The 17,321-nt window shown below is 43.0% G+C and overlaps 1 protein-coding gene across 1 annotated transcript in view; it reads right to left on the reverse strand.

The window, feature by feature from the left end:
• Positions 1–17,321, reverse strand: part of clcn1b (chloride channel, voltage-sensitive 1b) — a 37,187-nt gene continuing 19,866 nt past the window's right edge. The window contains exons 9-25 of the mRNA XM_050046702.1: positions 14,714–14,792; positions 12,177–12,302; positions 10,791–10,875; positions 9,338–9,439; positions 8,735–8,819; positions 6,395–6,550; positions 6,213–6,282; positions 6,012–6,122; positions 4,869–5,082; positions 4,638–4,771; positions 4,359–4,540; positions 4,186–4,267; positions 4,008–4,090; positions 3,656–3,700; positions 3,425–3,529; positions 1,313–1,399; positions 1–1,029 (exon numbers count right to left, since the gene is read on the reverse strand). Of these exons, the coding sequence (XP_049902659.1) occupies positions 565–1,029; positions 1,313–1,399; positions 3,425–3,529; positions 3,656–3,700; positions 4,008–4,090; positions 4,186–4,267; positions 4,359–4,540; positions 4,638–4,771; positions 4,869–5,082; positions 6,012–6,122; positions 6,213–6,282; positions 6,395–6,550; positions 8,735–8,819; positions 9,338–9,439; positions 10,791–10,875; positions 12,177–12,302; positions 14,714–14,792 (2,211 nt within the window). The 3' untranslated portion in view covers positions 1–564. The remainder of the gene's footprint in view (positions 1,030–1,312; positions 1,400–3,424; positions 3,530–3,655; positions 3,701–4,007; positions 4,091–4,185; positions 4,268–4,358; positions 4,541–4,637; positions 4,772–4,868; positions 5,083–6,011; positions 6,123–6,212; positions 6,283–6,394; positions 6,551–8,734; positions 8,820–9,337; positions 9,440–10,790; positions 10,876–12,176; positions 12,303–14,713; positions 14,793–17,321) is intronic.

Genomic DNA, 17,321 nt, shown 5'->3' on the forward strand with positions numbered 1-17,321 from the left:
AAAAATCACAGACTGGTAATAACGATTTGAATATTTACCATACAGCAAATATCTGATAAATGTAAGATATAATTTAAAATTAATCACAATTAGTAAACTTTAAATGCATGATCTCTTTGACCTCTAGGTCAAATTAATTAAGTTTTCATCAATATATTATTTCATTATCATACCATTCATTGCTGTCAGTTAATTTTTGATCAAAGGTACTTCATGAAATTAACAGACGCTGATATACGATGTGCGGCTACATTCAACATTTCCAAGAAATGGACGGACACTGAACATTCGTGATATGTAGGACTGAAGATGTCTGTCCGTCTGCAGTTCAAAAGACACAGGAAGGCACCTGAGATTTCGAGAGTGAAAAAGTGAGACTGTTGTAAGAGTAGAAAAATAATCATGAACTACAAGTTTCAGGAGCTTTGTGCACTAGTTCATCCTGCTCGCTGAGAGCTGAATGTCTGCGGGGGCTGCAGGTGAGCCCGACTCCTCCTCAGACAGTGGCTCTGTCTCTGGAGGAAGAGGAGTGAAATCAAAATAAGTCTTTTCTTTAAACCCAGTCTATATAGGCTCATCTGACTCCTCGCTCTCCCTGTCCTCCTGCAGGGAGGATAGTGTGAGGACAGGGCTGGTGGGTGACACAGGGGAGGCATGAGGTGAAGGTGAGGTAGGGGAGGAGGTAGAAGGGGACGCCGGCTCCTGTGAAGCATCGTCAGCTCCTTTTGTGGGGGCAGAGCTTCCACTGGCGCTCCCCACACTGTTGGGGGAGGAGGGAGCAGTGTCACCACCAGGAGCTCCCCTGGAAGACGACGCCTTCGCTCGGGAATCTTCCTTGGATTCCTTCCTCGCCAGCTCCCCCTCCCTCCTGCTCCCCTCCCCCCACAGGGCTCTGTCCCGAGTGGGGGAGGAAGGAGTGGATGAGGGAGGCTGGTGCTTCTTGGTTTTCCTGCTGGCGTCTCTGAAGCTGGCCAGAGGTGGACGAAGCCTCACCCCGCTGCGAGTTGAGCCCTCTATAGCTTTCTGTAGCTGTGAGAGGAGAAGAGAGGTTGAAACACATAAAGCAAAGAAACACGTGTTCAAGTGACAATGTAGGATCACTAAAGCGAACAGCCGGGGAGATGAGTTGAGGGCGGTTAATGGAATAACCACATGAATCAGAGCGTAAAGCATGATGCACCCTGTGACGGCACAACTGCCCACAACATGAGATCATCACAGCTTCCTGTCACGCTGCATTACAGGATCAAACCAGGAGTGGTGACAAAAACTTGCAGGAGAGAAAAAAATATAGAGAAAAATGTGACTGTACCTCTTTCAGCGCCACGACACCCACCAGCTTTCCAATGCTGGTGACATAGGCGTGACTGAGCCCCAGCAGAGAGAACAGAGTGTGGGTCTGAGTAATGACAGAGAGAGAGGACATGATCCAGTCAGTGTTAAATGTATTGTAGTGTGACAGTGTTCTGCCTGCATGGCTGCACTGTGCCTCGTAAACAATTTGTCCGGCAATATAACATGAGTCACAGCTTAAAATCCACAATTCAGGATTCAAAGCTTTACGGTCATGTGGACAGAAAACAAACACTTCCACATGCTGCAGTATTGCACTATGAATTGAATAAGTTGGGGGACTCACAAGAGACACTGACCCAATCCCAATGTCCACCTAATGGGCCTTAAAGCTTATACTCAGGGACTTGAGAGATGTTACCTGGTGAATGTTTGTGCGCGAGAGACTGCAAGGGTTTGAAATGGCATAAATAGGATGACACCAAATCATGTAACATATTGTGGGTTTGGCACTTTTTATTTTACATCTTTTTACCTTCTTGCGACCAAGGCACGTCAGGCATCGGCCCTTTATTTTAACGTCCTCTTGCCTTACAGGTAATTCTCAAACGATGAATGTACTTGTTTTTGCCAAAACACAAGTGGTGTAATTTAGCCTGTGCTTGCATTCCTCTGAATTCATGAATTTTTCAATTGACCATCATAAATCCTTAATATTTTAACCCATGTTCTAATGTCACAGTTGTGGGTAATTCTCTGACGCAGAGTCTGCAGAAATGCAGACTTATGGAAAGTGTACATAAAGGGCTTAGAACGTCTGCGAGGGAGTCCTCATGCACTTGACATTTTCACAGTGGGAAAGCCCTAAACCCTCATGCACTTTGCGGGAAAGCACCTCAAAATCCATGAGTCCGTGAGTGTGGAGAATGGGAAAGGGCCCAGTTTTAAAAACACAGCAGAAGCCGAGACATCCTGACTTTTACCGCTGCAAATTTTTCATTAAGACCCTGGCTGCCTGTGTTTTTCAAACCCCAGTTTGTAACTTTAGGTTTCTGATAAAAATGTGTTAACTTCAAACTTAAACTGAAAGATATTATTTAACAGTTTTCACAGGCTGAATTTGACGTGTTAAACTGGTGGAATGCTCCTTTAAAACACTGAATAGACAGATATTTTGGGAGATAGTTTAGAACGAGAGAAGATTGAGACTGCTCCAATGTTTGTATACTTAATTTAAACTGCAGTCAAGAGACAGTTAGCTTAGCCTTGCTTAGCATAAAGACTGGAAACAGGGGGACACAGCTTGCCTGCCTCTGTCCAAAGGCAACAAAATCCACCTATCAGCACTGTGTTATTATGGACCCCACTGCTTTTCTTGGCAAGTCCTGCCCTACTAAGTGGCAAGAGCGCGAAATGCTGTTTGTCCAGTCGTAGCGAACAAACATTAAGAGAGCCGGGGCATGAAATCCCTGAAAAAAAAGTTTAAGTCCACAGCACCAGGGGTGTGTGGACAGGAGGAAAGATGATGGAGGTTCCTCAGCTGTGGGCATGGACCAATCAACCTCCCGCCCTCCCTTTGGTTCTCCAGCGAGGGAGCAGAGTGCAGCTTGGATCATAGGTGCTTGCTGAAGGCTGCTAAGGATAAAACAAGGTGGCTGAAAGTCAAGCCAGGGCCTGTAGAGTATCATGGAGACACTCTTGCACTGCCTCACGCTAACATGCCTGGCCAATCCTAGCGCTTGAATGCTATGCGGGCGTGTCTTGCCATGAAAAGCAGTGGGATCTATAACAATATATCAGCACCTCTAAGAGAGAACTCAGACCAAACACCAGCCCTCTTTAAACAGCACAGGGGGCTGCATCTGTGAGGATGTGTGAAACAATCAGATACTATCCAGGAAATCCAGTTGGAGAAACATATGAATGTGTTTAAAGACTTATCAAAAGCTCAAACACTGCACAACAGTTTGTAATACTCACAGACAGGATTTTACAACTCTTGTTTGTTTAATCTGTATAAGTAAGTAAGTATAAAAACTTAAATCTCCCAAAATGTTGAGCTGTTTGTTTAAAAATCTGCTGCTATGAAATATGTGACTTATTTCTGCCACCCAGGTGTTGCCATGGTCACCTTGTGCAGAGAAGTCCTCTCCACCAGCTGAAAGGGGGAGGGGTCTATACGTATCTGCTCCATATCGATTGGTTTATCCAGCTGTTCCTCTTCCCAGGCTTTGATCTGCATCAGCCAGTCACAAAGCGGAGAGATTGACACAGAGTATACTGAGTTTCTAATTATCGATCTGGATGGTTTGGTTGTCTCATTGTTGGCTGTTTGGATGCTGAATCAATAAGTGTACAGTACCTCCTCTGGGGACATGGTGTCCATCAGCGGAGGGGGCGTGGTCTCCTGAGGGAAGAAGGGGAGAGAAAGAGCGAGGGCCAAATGGATGTGCAGTCAGTCAGTTTGAAAAGCTACACAGACGATGAGAAGATGACCCCTGGTGGTTTTATGGCATCACCCACTGCACAACATGTCAACTCCTGTATGTATGCATCATGTCATGCCTCTGCCGTCACATTAGTGAGGTTGGCTCGAGCTGCCATGTTGGACTGATGCCCCACGTCTGAGCTGTCGCTGCCAACTCGACAGCAGATCAGTGCTGCTCCTTTGAGCTTAAGGGGTCAAAGCGATGAGTATGTGAGGTTGATCTTACCTGAGTTTCAGTATGGCCTGACAAAGACGTGGAGGAGAAGAGTCTCTCAAGGGTCCTCCTGACAGATGGCAACTTACGCTTGTCTGAGGGTATAGTATGGCAACGCATGTAAGAGGAGAGAGGAAGTGACATTTGATGGGCGGACATGTTTTTATGTGCAGTGGAAATGTCGTGTTACCTGAGCCTGTGTGGTTGGTGGAGGGCTCCTGAGGTTTGGGAGATGGTATAGGCCCGTTACATTCTTCCTGTACTGGAGCAGTCTGCAAGCACAACATGGTTGATGACTGTTTCACACATTTTCTTTAAGCGAAACTACTTCCTGTAAGTTACTTTATGGTTTGATTTTCCCACCTTGTTTGCATTCTCCTCTCCGGCCTCTTCATCTACGAAGGAGAAGGACTCCCAGCTGACCTTGGAGCCCTGGCCTGGTGAGCTCTGACCTCTTTCAAAGACTCGCCTCTCTGGTGAGAGCCACCAGTCGAAGACGGCTTGGAGCTCCGTCCTCTCGATGGAGCCCAGAAGAATCATGGATTCTGCAGAGAGAAGTGTTAAAAGGAAATACGCTTTTTTGCATCTATAGCACAAGATAGGAAGCATTAATGCCCAACATGATGATGTATTTCACCCTACCTTTAGAGTCCACCAGGGGGATGGTTTTCAGAGTCGAGGTCTCCAGCAGATGGTTCAGTTCCCGATAGGTGGATTGAGAAGACAGAAAATTCACTTTACGCACCATGATGTCCTCCACAAAGATGTTGTACTTGCTGTAGATGCAGAGATACAACAAGAATTACTCTCTGCCTTACAGTGGCAGCTGTGTAGAAAACAGAGACACAGGAAATTAGGATTCTTAAACTTTACCTGATGTGCCCGAGGGCCAGCTCAGGCAGGTAGGGCAGCTTCTTCACCTGGATGATGGAGTCGTAGAGAGAAGGCTGCAAACCCTGTGCCACCATGTTTGCAAGGATGACCGCCACCATCATGGGCAGGATGTGAGAGATTTGACCTGTCAGCTCGAAGCAGATTACCGCAGTGGAAACTGTGTGAGTGACGGCTCCCGTCATTGCTGCCGCACCTGGTAGAAAGCAGAGTGCAGGATATGTGTAGGGTTTAAGTATTATTCCTCTATTATTACTCCTCCATCTGAGTCCTCTGTACCCTACAAACAGTGTCTCTGTGATTTTTTATAATATGGTAAAATAGACATTTTAAAGCAACATTATGCAAGAATTGATATTTTTGCAATTTGATGCGCCTACAGTTTGTGAGTGGTACACCACTATCGTAAATTCATAAGCCTGTGCTGCAGTATTGCAAACTATACATATTGTCTTGACATAAGCTGTAGTGATCTGACATCTGAGTCTTACAGGAAAACAACAAATATCTGACAGTGCCAATTGGTTGCATAGAAAGGAATCATGTGATGCTGTTTGAGATCAGCTGATGTAGCTGGGATGTGAGCTGAGCTTGACACTGTGGCCTGCCTGAGCTAATGCAATGCTCAATTTTAACAATGTTGTGGTTCTTTGGGAGGCAGAAATCAAAACGTAAAGTAAAAATATCCATCTATCACATCCATATATTTTATAACCTTTCATATCCTGTGGACTGTTAGAGGCACTGGAGCCTGTCCAAGCACATGGTGGGCAAAAAGAGTTAAAAACATACTGATTATAACCTCCAGTTAAGGTAAAAGCTATTCACTTTTCAGTTTGACATTTATTTTCTGGAGTTTTAAATGTTTTAAAGTGAGATTACAAAGTCGCATAGAGGCCTCATTTTGACTAAAGATGTTACCAAGTCAAGAGAAAATGGTGAAACTCTTTCTAAACTGCTGCTACATCAGCATATTTGAACTGGGTGATGTTTTTGATGGGGTGCCATATTTGAATGTTAAGAATATCAAGCACTTTCAAAGTCATTAATTCAAGGCATTTTTTTCTTCAATAAGTCTCAGGGCCTTTTGGACCCAGAGCATAGCACCAAGGTTAGCAGACTGACCAATGACGGCGTAACCTCCCGGCAGGATGCGGTAGACTATCCCATCAAACAGGATTCCATTTGGGAAAAGAGTGGCCATGATCTCCCCTACGAGGCGGCCGAAAGCAGCTCCTTGAGGAGAGAGATAAGACACGCTGGTGAAGACAAATTGAACTGAAGCTCAGCAGGAGATACCGCGCTCGCATTACAAAATCCTCTTACCTAATATGAACACTGGCATAAAGGCACCCGAGGGGATGGGCATCGTGGTGGAAACTGCTGACATCCAGAACTGCAACACAAAAACAGGATCAAGGTGGGATCCAGACCAGTCCCAGGGGGGGGTTTCATGCTATCACATACAGTATATTTCAGCTACTGTACACAGCAGGAGGGAGATATACCTTCATGACACAGAAGAGGAGGAGGATGACAAAGACGCTGACATGTGGATGGAGCCACGCAGCTGAGCGACCCAGGCCGGGCGGAGCAGGAGATCCTGAGATTTTGGTCCAGGTGAAATTATCAAACAAGGAGTTGATACACTCTCTGGGCATCAGCTGCCAGAAGGGACAGACACACAGAAACACACTGAATGGTGTGCACATCACATGGTTTAATAAGGCAGGGTGCAGGATGACAGATTCAGTCAAGCAAAAAGCTCCTAAAACTTTATTGAACTGAAAAAAGGCAACATTTTGCAATTTTGTTTTCATCAGGCAAATGACCAACATGACAGATGAAGGTATATATGAACTTAACACAGAGCTGATTACATCCTGTTGACGGCATGGTCAAGCAGTCAGACAGGGCTTGTGGTTGTTCGCCTCTGCCAACCAGTTAAGTTACAGTTTGCATCCATGTCTGTCCAGACTCATATGTAGCCATGACAGTAAACTTCAAATCTGGATGTTGCTGCAAAGCTACACATTTGAAAACATGGATGCTTCACACACGTCTTCAACTCAGCACAGAAGATCTATACAGTCAGCACATTTTCAAGGTGGGCACCCAAGATTAGTGTCACCAATTCAGTATCTAACCAAATGTCTCCCCTTCTGTTCAAGAGTTATGGTGTTGACTAATGGCCAGAAAACATTATAATGTTACAGTGAAGTTGACCTTTGACCTTTTGGATATAAAATGTCACCAATTCATCATTTTATCCTATTAGAAATCTGTGTGAAATGTTGTGATAATTATTGTGGGAATTCTTGAGTTAAAACCCAAAACATGATTTGCAAGGTCACAGTGACCTTTGACTGCTTATACCTCGTCAGTTCATTGCTGAGTCCAAGCGGACAGTTGTGACAAGCCATTCCTGAGATATCATGAGAATGGGATGTACAGACTCACGGACAAATGGAGGGACAATCTGCAAACATGCCTCCAGCCCACAGACTGTAAAAATAATGGACGTAGCTACCATGACGTCATCTATTGTTTTGTGGACTCCCATTATGAAGCCTCAATTTCGGTATTTTGACCGTTGCCGTCTTGGGTTTTGGAGCCAGAAATTATATATCTGGGCGAGAGGCTGGTGCTGTGGAGGAGTGAGAAGGACACTGTAATCAAAGTAGCCTGCCCTTAATTATACATAACTTTAAGTCTAATTAAAATGTAAACGGGTGAGTTTACATTCTGCCATGAGCTGGGAAATTGGCTAAAGACACCAAAGGCGTTTTTTGTATCAGGCTGTAAACATGTTTATTTCTGCTGTACAGTTGGGCAATTTAACATGGGGGTCTATGACTGGCTTCTGGATGCAGCCTCAAGTGGCCATTAGAGGAACTGCAGTTTTTGGCACTTCTGTGTTGGCTTCATTTTTCGGCGTTGGAGGTTGCCACTTGCTCCGGCCCTGGTTGTCCTCGGTTCTTAAGGTGTAAAAACTTTACCACAGGGAACAAAGAAGGTCTGCACACTGTTATGCTTGATTTATGCCTGACACATTTGCCAGGGTCGCAAGTTTCCGCATGGCCAGAGGGACATGACACCATCAGACACAGCCCTTCGTGGTGGTTCCATGCAGCAGATTTTCTCTTATCTGTACATGTCTGACATTTTCTAACCATGTGGACATGGATGGATTGAGAACTTTGCTGTAAATGTGACTTTTTGATTCACTATGAGGAAAAAGAGATCCAAATGTTATTGATGTTATCTTAAGATTTTAGGCTCCAAATATTTTATGTTTGCTGACCTTTGTGCCCTGCAAGTAGTCAGACAAAAAATATACAACACCTACGGTATGATCCGCTTCCAGATACATTATCAAAAATCTAAATACTTATACAAAGAAAATGAAAAACAAGCAAATAATACAATGTTTGAATACATGCTGTTAGCATAATATAAAGGAGGGGTGCAGCCATGGAAACAAAAAACGCTGTAAGATTTAATGTCAAGATGTACAGCTTCTCTCTGACTCCACATCCTGAGATTTTTTTCATTTTCGGTCTTATAGTGACATCATTGGAGCTCCCTCTGGAGCCACAAGCGATTCTATACAACTTTGTTCATGGACGCAGATGTACGACCCCCAAGACCTGTAAACAGACTTTGATGTGTCTTGGTGGAGTTCCCCTTTAAGTTCCCCATAAAATTCAGATGAGCTCCACATTGAGCGTAACATGACAAAACCACTCACAGCAGACCCCACCGACCTACTTTAAAAAAAATTTCATAAATATTAATGCACACACATCAAAAAGAAGTCAGAGAGTGTGAGATTGATTCAGTCTAACCTCTCCAGCCATAAACTGTCCAAAGCCAGGGGGAAACGTGAGGGTGGCGATGATCAGCGTCACTGCACCTGGATAGATCAGCCGACTGCGTGTACACACACAAACACAAACAAACACAGCCATTAACAGGAAGGTATTCTTAGACACCAACAACATGGCGAAATAAGTGATGCTTGTAACAGAAATGACTGTCTCAGCACGACGAGTGTGTACCACCACTGATTGTACAGCTCTCCTGGCGCTGCTGCTCGCCTCTCTCTAATGGTGGAGACTAATGTTCCCTGACTGTTGAGTCCCACAGGATAAGTGAATCTCCACATTGAGTGAATAACTGGCTGAAAGGTTGTTAAGGCTTTGCTGCTGTCCTGGCCAGTGTTGTGAGACTGATGAGTTCAGAGAGTGGAGCTGAGATACATTAGGAGGAATTGGATTTGAATGCACAAATGGTTGGAGTTCATGGGAACAGTGTTTGCTACCAGCATCACTGTGGTTTAAGAGCCGAGTGCCACATTAATCCACAGCAGTAGGGAGTGCATGCTCCTCTATGTGTGTGTGTGTGTGTGTGTGTGTGTGTGTGTGTGTGTGTGTGTGTCAGGATCTCACTGTTTCGTTAGGAAGCGTGTGAGCGCTGTCGGTCTCCTCATGAAAAGAACCACCTGTCGGTTCAGGTAGACGAAGAACGCCCCCAGGAAGCCACAAGAGATCCTGAAACATGAGAAAAAACATCTTGCTCTTACTGCTCCCCTAGCAGCTACCATTAGATACTGTATGGACGTGATTTTTCTTGGGGACAACGCATAATTGGTATGGCTATTTATATATAAATATATATCAGACCAAAAGTAGATACAACTAGACAAGTGCGCTACACTAGAGTGCCCATCTCTGCAGGCTGATCACAGCCACCTGAGACAATTCTTGTAATTCAAGTAGACATGTTTCAGAAGCTCCAAGCAGCTGAGAAAATAGGCCTCCGAACTGTTGCTGACTAAGTCATAGCATTACTGGACTTTAAACTGTATTAATTTTGGCGTGGGCTACAACACAAAAAGTAGGAAATTACATAGCCGATTTTCTTAGCCTACTTATAGTAGAAACATGAATATCAAGAAAAAATGACCAGATTAACAAAATCTGTAGGTCTACAAAGGCAAAACTCTCCACTTCTGGAATGCTCCTGGTATGACTCAACAAAATTGCATTGCAGCCGGACCGCAGAGAGCTGTGCCCAGTGGTTTTGTCCCTCACAGGAACGCTGCTCAGCTTTCCCAGTGGCCACTTGCGGCATTAAAGTACTATTGTAAAAGACACGTCTGTAAAACTGTTGACAGGACACCTCAGAATGCAAACAAGGCTAATTATGAATCTTTCTATTCTGAATTTTTGAGCCATGGTGTTTTTATATTTGTGAAACTTTCCTTAAGTCTATGAGATGAGCAGGAACACGTGGGCAGGGCCAGCGGGAGAAACACTACTGTGCATACTCAGTGGGCCACATAACATGGACGTAAACCTAGGAGCTAGAGAACATTTTTCACAGATGCAACTCCACTGGACTGAAAAGGCGCCATTTTGGTATCCATTACCTAGTGATTATCAAAATCTATGGGATGTATTTATCTCATATCCTGCTGGACTTTAGAAAATCATAACATGGATGGAATTTATCTGCAGATGCTCTGGTTCAAAATAAGACCAAACTTTTCTGTGGATGTCAGTATTTGAGCCACGACAACAGGCCAAAATGATTCCTGCAACAGACGTGAAGACTTGTTGTTTTTAGTCAAACTGACTTGTGGAAAACTTGCAGCCCTCACCAGCTGGTTGAGAGAAGTGAGCAGTCAGCAGTTACTGACAGTATAACATATCCAGGTTTTTTCGGGTCTTGAGGATACAGTCATAGATGTGTACACAAAATATTAGGCTGATTAGTCAAGTAGTATTTGAGATTAGCTGCAGACAAATAGATATATACACACACACACACACACACACACACAGGAGATAGAAAGACACATACAGTATCATTGCGCAATGCGCACACACATGTATTCACCCTATTATTGCGAATGCAGGCAGCTCCTGAAGGTCAAAGGGGAAATCCATCCTGAAGTTAGTTTTGAAGAGAGCTGTGATTGTGACTGAGAGAAAAAGAAAAGAAAAATGTAACAAAGAAAATTATGAACACCAAACAATCTCTCATTTCTGCGTTCAATAAGAAGGGACATAAAAATGTCATGGATTAACGGTGTGCAGGATGGGAAAATAATTACTTTAACCTAACCCGTTCAGATCCCCTATCCATTCCAATTTACATAACTTTTCTAGGATGTCAAGATCTACGATTGCTGTCATCTTGCACCACCTATTAGATGGCCACTTGCTTTCAGACTCTCCAACCATTACAATAAACAGAAAAAGAACACACAGTGAAATATTTTTTATCATTTTTAATTGATTTATGAGTGCATTTAGAGTAGAAATCCACCACTACAACATTTTTTTGTGTTTGGACCATTTGATTCTGAATGGTTAAAACTGCATAACTCATTTTTTGGTTACTCAGAGGGCAGTGCATACAAGCTGTGAACGCAACTCTGACATACTGTTATCATTTGATTTGATATGGTGAACAGATTAACAAACTCGGGGCAACACTGTACTTATTATCATTCCATTGGAGTGGTGCTAGTGTACATCTAATGAATCACTATTAAATATTAACTCTTTTAACTCTATTTGGGTCTCCACCAACCTCCTGAGGGAAATATCTGGCTCTTTAGCTGCTAAATGCTCCAATGTGTTCACCCGCTAGTCGCTAACTTTGTCTGGTGGGTGCTGAGCAGAGTACAGTGGATGTATCAGAGCCTTCTCACCGCCTGCTGTGACTAAAAAGAAAACCACAGCTGATGAGAGCTCCGTCTTTCCCTCAGTGACATGTATCGTCTTTATAAAACTACTTTTTTGGAAAACATTAATATAAACTGTCAGAAATTAAATTTGACATCTGACCTCTGCTTGAAAGATGCTTGGGAAGATGAATATTAGATGACTGTCTGGTTGAATAAGAGTTTGAATTTAAGAAACAATCCAACAGACTTCCTTCTGTGAGTTTTATCTCATATATAACACTTCACATTCAGAAAACATTCATTATTAAACTGCCAAAAGTTGACATAATAAATTAAATAAAGGCAGAGATAGGGTGTGGGGATTTAAAGGCATGTTGTGAGTATTTTCCTCCTATGGTGCTGCTGGATTGTGAAATATTCTGTAGGTGATGACTTGAAACATTTCTGGTTTATCTAAAGAAGCAAATATTACTTAGCTGTCACAGTCAGCTGCTTTCCATAAAGCGCCAGCTCAGCAGTCTTTTACAACTGCGTGTGTAAGTGTATGTGTGGGTGTGTGTGTGTAAGTGTGTGTCTGCTCTGCTTCTCACCAGCATCCTTGTTCCAAACAGAGAGCACCCTGAATATGAAGGCGCTGAATGTGGCAGCAAAATATCCCCGCCAGTAATTCCTCACCGCAAAGTAGGTAGACGTGACCTCAATACTGAACAACACCCCTGGTGGTGGTGAAGGGGGGGAGAGGGGAGGACGGACAGAGAGCGAGAGGAGGGATTAAATAGGATGGACAGTGTGAGAAATAAGAGAGGAGGAGGAGAGGAGTGTGAGAGGAACAGGGAAGGGGGAGACAGAGAGACAGACAGAGACAGAAATTAGTTAAATAAGCAGAATGAGTCCAAAAACACTTGAAGCTGAGGGTGTAATTATACACAACAGGAGAACCACAGGGAGCGAACACACACACACTATAACTCAATCAAACACAAAAACACACACACACACACACACACACACACACACACACACACACGGGCATAATCAGCATGTAGAGCAATAAAATAAACATCAGAAAAATTATTATGAACAAGATGAAAACAGCTGAACTGAAGACAAAAATGGAAAAATGGTATTTCAGGACCAACAATGTGTAATTACTGTATTTTCTCTTTCTGTGTTGATTGAAAACGAGCTACCTAAAGGTATACTATGCAGGATTTACCTAAAAATAAAACAATTTAAAGACTCAAACAGAAGTAATCCCTCTCTATCTCCGCTTATGACCCACTCGTAGTGTGTTGTGGTGTATATATCTGCAGAGACTCTGTCCTCTGCCTGTATTTTCTTATTTTCTTCTTGTTTTTGCGTCCTTGATGGTCTTGGGCACAGCATGCAGGTGAGGTGATGACTCTATGAGGCCCTGATCAGACAGAGTGTGACTGACTGGGGCAGATTTTTGTAGTGGTTTTCAACGAAAGCGAAGTGTTTTGCTCGTTGCTTTAGCGCCTTGTGTCTCCGCTCTCTGCACCTAATGTTTTTGCAGGAGTGCACTACATGCCATCATGCATTACCATTTTTTCTCAGTGTCCAATCAGATTAATTGAGAGACAGGCCTTTGTGGTGGCGATAAAACCGTACGTGGTTTGCTTTATACTAACGCTTTATGCTAACTTTATTGAACTGACCCTCATCCAGGCAAAGCTCCCGGACCAGCTGGTGGTACTCCATGTGATTTCCTCTCTTCCTGAGGGTCTCATATACCCAAATGGATCACCGTTTCTCTCTGACCAACGTATTACTTAGGAACAATCTCTCACCCTCAATCAGAGCCAGAGCAGGTGCCCTTTGCCTTTCTGTTTTGAATGCAGATTTTAAGGTATGTGTAAGTTTGCTTTACACTAAAATAGCTACAAAAATCTGATCAATAAGGTGCACCTCAGATTTTGCAACCTGGAATATGTGCTCTGTCTGATCAGGGACTAATAAAGTAGGGACCAGGTGCCAGAATGTAAGCAGCACAAATCCAAGAGGAACTACAAAAATCGCTGACACAAGGCCAAAAAATCCCTATGCAAATATAGCAAAAGAAAGTGAATCTGGGGTTGGCTTTCACTTTCACTTTCGCCTGCGATATTATTTACAGACAGTAACCAACAATTGTCACAGCTCAAGTTTCTCAGGTTATGTTTTTTATTTCATTCATTCATATTGTTTCCTGTTTTACTCTGAAACTCACATCTCTTGTTTCAGATCACTTCACTTCCTGCCCCTGTGTGTTTCTCTTCCTTTTGATGACTTCACCTGCGTCTGATTGTCTGTCCCGCCCTGATTAGCCTCACCTGTGTCTCGTTATCCTTCCCCTCACCAGAGTGTGTGTGTCTTGTTTTCTTTCAGTGCACTTTTTTTATATAGCCTGACTGACCCTGCCTCTGCCTCATCCCTATGAGATTTGTTTGCTGATACTCCTTCTGTGTTCCAAACCGACCTTTTGACAAATAAAGACTGTGTTATTTTTCCTGAACTGTCTCCAAAATAGTGTGTTCGAGTCCACTCTCACCTGGTTTAACAGTTGTTACAACAATTCCTGCATAGTATACCTTTAATGTTTTTTTGGCTTTTGCACATTGAGGGATGTTTTGTAGACTTTTGTGCAATGTTAGAAATAATAATTAAGAAACCATAATTATGGGCATTACAATTTTTGCCACCAGGGAGCACTGAAAAATTCATCTTGGCTCAGTATGTATCTCGTTCACAATAAATTTAAGGGATCTTTATCAAAAAGGCTTTTCTATGTCATGCATTTATGTAAAAAAAATATTATAATTGATATTGATCTCAAAAATAATCCAGGATGGGTCTGGCTATACTCTTACATTCTGTCTCTAGACAAGAAGCTTTCAGAGATCTTGAATAAAATACAGACTATAATAATAGTAAAAAAAATTCTACATTAAATCAGGTAAGATTTTAACAAAGAAAATTTAAAAAATCTGCTAACTTTCAATACTGGCTAATTTTCGACACCCTGTGCTTCTGACTCATCTCAGCTGGTATAGTATTGATCCAGTGCAGGGGGATGTTTGGTGCAGTAGTTTTGGTTGTATGAGGCCGTGTGCAAGTTGTACAGTACCTCCTAGAGGAGTGCCGAAACAGCATCCCACCCCCACGGCACAGCCAACAGTCAGAATATCTGTGTAACCATAAGGGTTCTACTGACACAGAAAACAGAGAGGGAAAAAAAACAAGAGGGAAATAAAGAGTTGAGAGTGACAACGAGGGATGAAAGGCGTGAGATGATGAAGGGGGAAAATGAAGGTGACGAGGAACGAGAGCGTAGACAGAAAGACAGGAGAGTGAGTTGGATAAAGAGAGAATAAAAGATCAAGGTGGAGAGGACAGGACGGGGGAACAACGGGGGGAGAATTGACAGAGGGAAAGCAAAATGGAATAAAGTGAATAAATAATGCTCACTGGAGTGTGGTTTATAAAAGTAATAAATAAGGAGGAAAAAACACATCAGGAGAATATAAAGGAGAGGACGCACATGCCAAAGAGAGTAATCAGAGTTAGGGGAGGCAATCAGGAAACAAACCGAGTGGTCACATCGTCCTTTGAGACAAATCCCTGCAACTGATTGCAGACTGAAAATTAAATGTAGCAGACACGAAATGTTTCAATTCATTTATGACCTTGAATTATATGATTCTATACAGTAAAACCGGAGAGCTTATTATGAATATATTAAGAATTTATTCTTTTTATCTTTGATTTATTAAAAAAAGGGGCTGTGATGCAGAAAAGGCCTGATAGCAGAAGGAACCGTATAATTCAAGGCTCATGTGTTGCAAGTTAATCTGCACAAGTATTCATTCACTGACGCCAGACACTGGTCTGAGGTCATTTTCAAGGGAATAGTTTGACATTTTGGGAAATACAGGAATTTGTTTTCCTTTCTCGAATAATGCGGGATTTATACTTCTGCCTCAATTCGTACGCCTATGATGTAGGCTCTGAGTCGGCGTAGAGCCTACGTCGTACCTTACACTGTAGCTTGATGAAAGTTGATTTGCTTTAATTTCACAGATAAGAAACAATAAATTGTGAAGACAATAAGGCCTCCAACAAAAATAGCATTTTAAGTCTTGTGTGTGATTTATCCTTCAGTGATTTATACTTCAGGATTCATATGAGCAGAGGAAATCTCCGCACGTCGCTAGGCTAATCTATACAATTGTGCTAATAACGTTAGCATACTTGTTTGGAAAATGTGTTTAGCATAAGACAGTTGTTTTGTCAGTGAACTTTGTGAGCTATAATGGAGCTGAATTCTGTAATGTTATAAATGTTGCTGTTGTCCCTGGTTTTATGTGAGAGAAGGAGAAGTTCACTAGCTGCTAGGTTAATTTATACAATGTAAAATGCCATAGGCTTGTGCTAATAACGTTAGCATGTTGTACTTGTTTGGAAAACATGTTTAGTATCAGACAGTTGTTTTGTCAGTGAACTTTGTGAGTTGTAATGAAGCCGGATCTTGTAACGTTACCTTTGTTAAATGTTGCTGTTGTTCTGGTTTTATATGAGAAGAGGAAATGTCTGCTCATCAGTAGGCTAATTTATACAATGTAAAATGCTTTAGACTTGCACTAATAACGTTAGCATGTTGTATTTGTGGGGAAAATGTGTCCAGCAAAAGACACATGCTTTATCTGTGAACACTGCTATACTGTTATAATGAAGCTGATTTGTGTATTTGTGTTAGAAACTGTATTAAGCGATGTTTAGTGTGTGTTTTGGGTGTGATTTGAATCAACCAAACTTTACAGCACTTCACAAACACGCCATCGCCGACTAGTGTTTTGGAGGTGTAGTGACACAGACTCACCACCTCACAAGTATAAATGCTCACAAAGGCGTAGGCCATGTAGGCTACCGCGTAGGGTCTGTATGTAACCGGTGAACTCTAGTGATGTTTGTGTGTAGATATAAAGATGCCCTGTGGATATCCTAGGAGGCGATCTCCATTTATTCCTCTCCCACGGAGCACAACAGCAAAAGGGGAGAGCCAAAGCAGGAGACACCCCTATAGGTGAGGTACCCCGAAAAGTGAATGTAGGGGTACAGAAACTGAGTATCAAATGTTCCACATATTAAGTATGGAGGCCTAAGCGTGTCAGGTAATAACAACTAAACCAGATTTTGTGGAATTATAATACTCAACATGCCCTGCGATAGTCTGGTGACCTGTCCAGGGTGTACCCTAACTCTCGCCCAATGTCAGCTGGGATAGGCTCCAGCTGTGTGGATCTTGTCGTAAGTGTATCTCCCAAAATGCTGAACTATTCCTTTAAAGTAGACAGACCCTTACAATCCCTGGCCCATCTACAGTATTACTGACAGGTTGATCCACATGTTTGAATATTCATTCAGTTGTATTCATCATAATAACACAGGGTACTGGTCTGAGGTCAGATTTAACCTCCACAGTTGTGTTGCTGATGTTATTTCAGGAGGATAAAGCTGACCGGAGACTGGAGACCTGTGCCTGAGCGAGGCCTTGGCGGGGGACTTGCCTCCCACGGGGGCAGCGAAACAGGTGGCCACTCCCACAGCACACGCACACACCAACAGGTCCTGGTTATGGGTGCCATTCTGAGGTTAAGGGTCACAGACGAGCGGGGATGAATGAGAAAGCAGAGGGGAGGTGGAGATAGAGGGAGCAGCGAAAGAGGGAGACAGGG

The sequence above is a fragment of the Epinephelus moara genome, chromosome 6 (genome assembly GCF_006386435.1).
Source record: "Epinephelus moara isolate mb chromosome 6, YSFRI_EMoa_1.0, whole genome shotgun sequence".
In the NCBI taxonomy this organism is placed as follows: Eukaryota; Metazoa; Chordata; class Actinopteri; order Perciformes; family Serranidae; genus Epinephelus; species Epinephelus moara.